Below are 6,270 nucleotides of genomic sequence, written 5' to 3'. Positions count from 1 at the left end.
GCGCCATAGCAACGCGCCGGCCCTGACGACGCGGCCTAGTGCCTCCCCCCCGCCCCCCCCCGGTGCCTTCCCGCCTCGGCGTCGCGCAGCTATGGCGGCGGGAGGGGGGGGGCCTGGGGCCCTGGTTCCTCCTGAGGGGGAGCGGGGGTTCCCCGTTCAAAGAGAGCGAGGCGGCGCTGCCCCCCCACGCCGCACCGGCCGCAGAAGGCGACGTGGCCGTTCCCCAGATGGGGACACACCTGTTGGCAGCCGCCCCCCGCCACGAACCGCCAGCCGCCGTGGCCTTCCCCCCTAGCCCAGGCGGCGTGGGGCGAGGGAGGTGGTAGAGGCGCTTCCTCCTTCCCCCTTCCATCGCCCAAGTGTGTTACCAAACCCTGGTGACAGCGATACGCCACAAATAAACCTTTTGCCGCAGTGTTTAGAGCCATGTTTCCCTCAGGGAGGGGCTGTCTGAGGCAAAAAGTAAAACCAGTGAGGTTAAAGCGATGGAAATCGCTTGGTGGCCGATTTTACGTGGCAGTCTGCTGTAGAAACAGGAGTTGTAACTTCAGGAAGCTTCTTGCTGAGAAGGGAGTAAAAGAGCACTGAGAACTGTTTCATCCCAAAGTCCATCGCTCGGCAGGAAAGAGCTAGTTATCCTCAAAACTGAAGATGGGATGAAAGGCCACGTGTAGGATGCTGTGAGCTCTGAAGAGGTTTTTAGAAAAAAAATCTCTGCCCTTGTAGTAAATTCAGATTGGTTGTGCACTAGTAATGGATTTTAACACCTTTTTTAGCTGTAGCCATAGTATGAAAGTCTCCTTTCATTTGTGAATATAGGCTCAAGAATTTTCATTACATTATCAGAGACAGAAAACCAACAGAGAAAATGTCCCCAGAGGACAATTTTAGAGGAGTTTAAAATTCAGATAATGAAAGACTTAGGTCCCCAAATAGATAATTCCTGCTTCTGTTACTCAAACGCTTCTTTTAATCCTTCAAAAACAAGTAGGAAACAAATGGGTCCAAATACTTCAGACCCACCGGTGTAAACGCAGAGGTTAGAGTCTGGTTTATCATTGTTTCTGGCCAGTAATCCACAGACACTACAACGGTGGGAATCTTACATGCAGTAAAGATCCTCTCCTCTGAGAACTGAGTAACAGATTCTGCCACCTTTGCCTTTTCTTTTCCTGACCCTCTTTTTTGACCATTAATACCTGAAATGGTTCAGTCACATATCTTTTGCACCCATGTCCGCAGCTATAAGTTACGCAGTTCCTTGTATGATGCCCCAGCCGAGGGGTTTTCTGTTCCTATATTTCCTGGGTACTGTAAGCAGCAAAATGGCTAGCAGAGTCCAACTGCTTCAAAGAGCTGAAAAATCTTGCGGCAGCTGCTAATTAGGACTTTAAAAATCTGCAGTGCCTAAGACATTTTAGAGTGCATTTTATTCAGAAGAATTGTTAAAGGTGTGAAGATGAAAGAGATGGATTACAGGAAAATTAAATGTAGGGTTTAACTGAGAAATAATCATTTTCTATGAAAGATAATGGCTCCTCTTGAGACTAGTATCAAGATTTATTGACCCAGGAGGTTAATATTGATCAAAACCAAGGCAAACAAAATATTAGACCTTGAAGGAGAGTAATCTTGGTATTGAAGTCTTGCCACTGACTGAACAGGTCAATATATCTGGGTGCCAGAATCTAAGGTTTTGAACACAGAATGGTGGGAGATATTAAATATGTCTGACATGTTCTGTGTATACACTCTTTATTCTCATCAGCAGTAGTTACTTTATAGCTATGTCCTTCTGTATAGAGCATCCTGCAAGGGCTCAGGCTTCACTCACAACCTAATTGCAGATGTAATGGTTATCTTCCTCAGGTGTAACATAAGGCACCAGTCTGAAATAAAACGAGTTCTTCATCTATTCATTCACATTTATAAGTGATATTTTTCATTCCAAACACAACAAGGATCCCACTGCTGCGGCAAAACTGTAGTGAACAATAAACTGAAAACCCATAGTGCTTCAATATATAGATTTGTCATTGTATCCAAGAATTTGTCATTAAGTCCAGGAGGAAAAAAAATTGAGTTAAATTCCACTATAAACTGACAAGAAAATATTAATCTTAGAACAGATAATTTATCCAGATTAATTAATATGGATAAAAGTTGAGACTTAAGAAAATGAACCACTAGGGTTATAAGAATGTTTATAGGATAAGATAAACAGTTAATGCACTTGGGGCAGAAGCTGCCTTTTTATTTCTGGTCATATAGCAACTACAAGGGCAGGGCTTTATAACAGCCCCAGGAGCTGTCTGCAAAACAAACACAACTACTCCCGTTCACTAATGAGAACAGCAGTGTCTACACGATAATCTGCAATTCTAACTGATTTCAGTAAAAATAAGAGTGAGATACAGAGGATTTATTTTGTTTATTCAGAAAACAAACAATTCAGGATGAAAACAGTGAAGCTATCATTATTTAAAAATAGAGATATAAAATCTATTTCTGTTTTTCCCCACCAAAACAATGTTGTAAATATTGTGATTTAAAATATAAGTTTATATATAGTTTATTTGTCCTGCTTTTCGTTTCATTGAATGGGATTTGAATAGATCATTACATTCAGTTATTCAATAATGAACAGTTTCTGAGTTCCAGTAAGAAATATTTGCACAGTATTTAAGAAAAACTAACAAATAAAAATTTATCATTGGTCTTCTCAGTACAAAATAGGTGGGACCACACCAATATACATAGCAAACAATTACCATGCTCAGGGAATGCTTATATATCCTTGTTAAAAATCTTGGTTTTTCCAATATTGCTAAAAAAAAAGAATAGGCTTAGTGATTTCCTCTGTTTTGCCAGTTAAAGTACATCCTCAGCCCCCTATGAATTCCAAGGGCTTATGTGAAGTGCGTGATAAAGCGCCTAATCACATGCAGATATTTAATTTTCAGAAGCTGGAGTTGCTGATAGAAAAGTGTCCCATTCCAGGTGCATTACAACTGGTGTTTGTCTCATTTACCTGAAGTTACAGCCATCAAAATTGAACGTCTGGCTCTACATCCCGCCAGGGCAAGATCATTGCATGTGCCACATCTCTGAAGCCATCTCCAGGCTACTTTTAACCAGTTCCACAGCACACAAAAAAAGTGCACAGTCACCTTTAACTCTACTGCACCCGTCAGGAAAAGTTTTAGACTTGCTCCAGTTAGAGGAGGTTGTTCCAAACTCCAGAGGTCCACAGCAATTCAGTTTCTGGGAAATTTAATCCCATCTGCACTTTTACGTCCTTAAGACGGTCACCTACGATTTTTCTGAACATTATTTTCAAAACACAGTTCACATGTTGCCACTCACAACCTGAACGTGATAACCAAGAACAAGGTAATTTACACACAAATTGGTTTTGAACCCTGTTTGTGTAGAATTCTATGCCATTTAAAATGTGTTGTACTCTTAAAATGCATAAGCGAATAAATTGCTATCTTGACCACAAAACAAGAGACAAGAATAAAATTTCTACCCTTTAGTCTGATGTCACACAGAATCTAAGACCACCATTGATCTTAATGAGCATTTCCAAAGCACAAAATACAGAGAGAATATTTTGTGGAGTATTTTTCTGTCTGCTTAAGTCTCTGCTTGCATCCTTGTGTTGTAAACATGAACGTACAAATTGGGCCGAGACCACACTGGTATGGGGTACAAGTTCAGAATTAAAATTCTTAAAACATGCTTTTCTTGCCTAAAAAACCATCAGAGATGACAATTCCTCCATTCGGGCCTTTTAGGGAAAAGGTCTAGTCACAGGCTTTTCTCAGATAAATCTTGTTGAGAACTCTGACTGTATCAAGGACCAAGCTATCAAATATGTCTTCAGTGATTCTCATCTTCACAGTTAATTCATCAGCATCGTAATCAGTCCACTGAGATTCTTCTTTGCGGAGCTCCTGAATCTAAAACACGAACGTGGATAAGAATGTTTACTGCAAGAATAAGAGCAGGGTCAGTTGTGAAAGGTACTAAGACACTGTACCTAATCCAACACCTTTATATATGCATTGTTCATTTATTTAATTTAAATCACTCGCAGCAGCTGGGAATACTGGGTTATTATTGCAAGTGTACTGAAAAGGAAAGCAATAACTTGAAGTTCTGAAGTTAAGTAAATACAACTCTCACAAAAGCATGAGAATTTCTAGTGAAAACCTACAGAAAGTAAACAAATCTCCATGTGGAAGTCTGCTCACCAGAATAAGGTCCACTCTGTCTCTCTCACAGTTTCCATACTTGGTCATATTAAGGAATTTTCTTTTCATTTCTAAGTCATTCTTTTCCAGGTTCATTATTTTAATAATTTCCCCCTGAACGAACATCTACAAAATAAGAAAAAAAAGGCTGAAAATTCTGTCACTGTGAGGGTTGCAAATGAGTGACAGGTGCCAGTGTGAAGATCCAGCTTTAAACCTAGAAACATCCCAAAGTTTAGGGAACTGACCTCAAAGCAGCTGATCAATACCGTCCAACCAACACGTTTTAAATGCAAGATTACTTTAGAGGTTATATCCAGGGTGGTTATAACCAGGGAGATATAGAAGCCCAGATCCCATTCCCCTAGAGGACTCCACACACTTGGAATATTAATCAACTAGATTAATACTAATCAGCTCAGTCTGAATTTATTCAAGCATTTCAGAGGAATGCTGTTTTCTGCTCTAATCCTCAGTTACACTGCCATAATCCTCCCAAATTTCACTTTTTTTTTTTCTTTTTGCCATTGCAATATCTACTCTCTTCATTGACTCTTGTCACTGTAAATTTTACATTTCCAGAATGTACCTTGACATCATTGACATCTGTTCTTCTGCAAAGATGCCTGGAATAGCGAGATCCCAAATTTTCTTTCATCCATGGCAATGTACTTGGATTTGCAGTTAGTCGATATTCTGCACGAAGCAACTCACGGGTCAAATCAAATATAACCTGTAACCAAGCACAGCACCAACATAAACCGAATCTCTCGCCAATGCCCTTTCCAGAGTTTTCTTAGCACTTCTGAAGGCTGCGAGCCTGGTGACAGCAGGGCTTTGAATCTCAGTACAAAATTGTCCATCATCGCCTGCATCACTGATGTTCCTATAGCTGATGTCATGACCACCATTGCCTAAAGAGCATGTAAACCTGTACAGCAGAAGGTACTGGACAGTAACGTGGGAACACTCACTGGGTATGGACGGCTTATACAAAAGGCCCTGATGAGACCCTTTAGTCTCCTTGTGTAGACAGAGGTCTGCAAAACTCAATAGTTTCAGGATGCTGAGGAACACGGAGGTCTCTCCAAACTCAGCAGGACATCCAAGGCAGGAGACTTGGATTCTTCAGACTGCAGCTTTCCCAGAAGCTTGGCTTTTTCTGAACAGACCCAAACCAGACACCAGGCTAGCTGTGCAGGCTCCTATGACTTCTAGCAAAAGGCTTGTATCACAGCAAGGGCATCAATTCTAGTAGAATTATTTTGCAGTAGATACCAGAAGCAACATCTTGCAATACCTCTTTCAGTGATCCTTTAGCCACACTCAGCGTTAGCAGCTAGAATAGCGTTAAGTACTGCTGCTATGAGTCAGCCTACAGAACACCAGAAAAGTTTAACAACAGCTAGTGCTTTAAAAATACCTGATTATACATCCTCTTGCTTTCTGTTTCCAAATCATTCCCTGGGAGATCATTACAGTCAAAGTGCTTTGGCACACCGATTCCCCTGAAATCTGAATATATGTTTTCTGGGGTCCATAATTCTTCTACAGCGGATGCAGACAATTTCTTAACATATGAACTGTGATGTGGTATCAGAAGAGGAACTTCCACAGTTTTCTTCCAAGGAGCTGAGTGCCACTGATCTAATTTGTACCAGTATTGGTTTCGTGTTTGTCTCACCAGCATACGTTGGTCAGAATTAGGCTGATCAAAGTCTTCAGAGCTTCCAAAAACACCAGCATCAAGGATTTTTATGAGGAACTTTAGTAGAGAGAAAAAGAAAACCAGGTGACACACTCCGTATTTTCCTGCTATCTTTAGAGGTACTGTGACTATTAACAACTGATTACTTCAAACCACCTTCTTACTCATGGGCTCAAAGGAAGGCTTACTGATGTGTCATTAAAAAAATATCTATTTTAACTGTATTCGGCAGAATTCAGAATTAGAAAGAATTCTAAATGTGGAATTCTATGAAAATTTTTGACATTCTGAAACACTTTTGTT

General features: G+C 40.7%; 1 protein-coding gene across 1 annotated transcript in view; it reads right to left on the bottom strand.

The window, feature by feature from the left end:
* Nucleotides 1–3,809: 3,809 nt before the first annotated feature.
* Nucleotides 3,810–6,270, bottom strand: part of CCDC187 (coiled-coil domain containing 187) — a 42,462-nt gene continuing 40,001 nt past the window's right edge. The window contains exons 29-32 of the mRNA XM_086475826.1: nucleotides 5,683–6,024; nucleotides 4,849–4,992; nucleotides 4,260–4,385; nucleotides 3,810–3,965 (exon numbers count right to left, since the gene is read on the bottom strand). Of these exons, the coding sequence (XP_086331952.1) occupies nucleotides 3,810–3,965; nucleotides 4,260–4,385; nucleotides 4,849–4,992; nucleotides 5,683–6,024 (768 nt within the window). The remainder of the gene's footprint in view (nucleotides 3,966–4,259; nucleotides 4,386–4,848; nucleotides 4,993–5,682; nucleotides 6,025–6,270) is intronic.

This window comes from Leptosomus discolor, chromosome 19 (genome assembly GCF_034619465.1).
Source record: "Leptosomus discolor isolate bLepDis1 chromosome 19, bLepDis1.hap2, whole genome shotgun sequence".
Taxonomy (NCBI): Eukaryota; Metazoa; Chordata; class Aves; order Leptosomiformes; family Leptosomidae; genus Leptosomus; species Leptosomus discolor.
The sequence above is the reverse complement of the archived record's forward strand: the minus strand, read 5'-3'. Positions and strand labels throughout refer to the sequence as shown.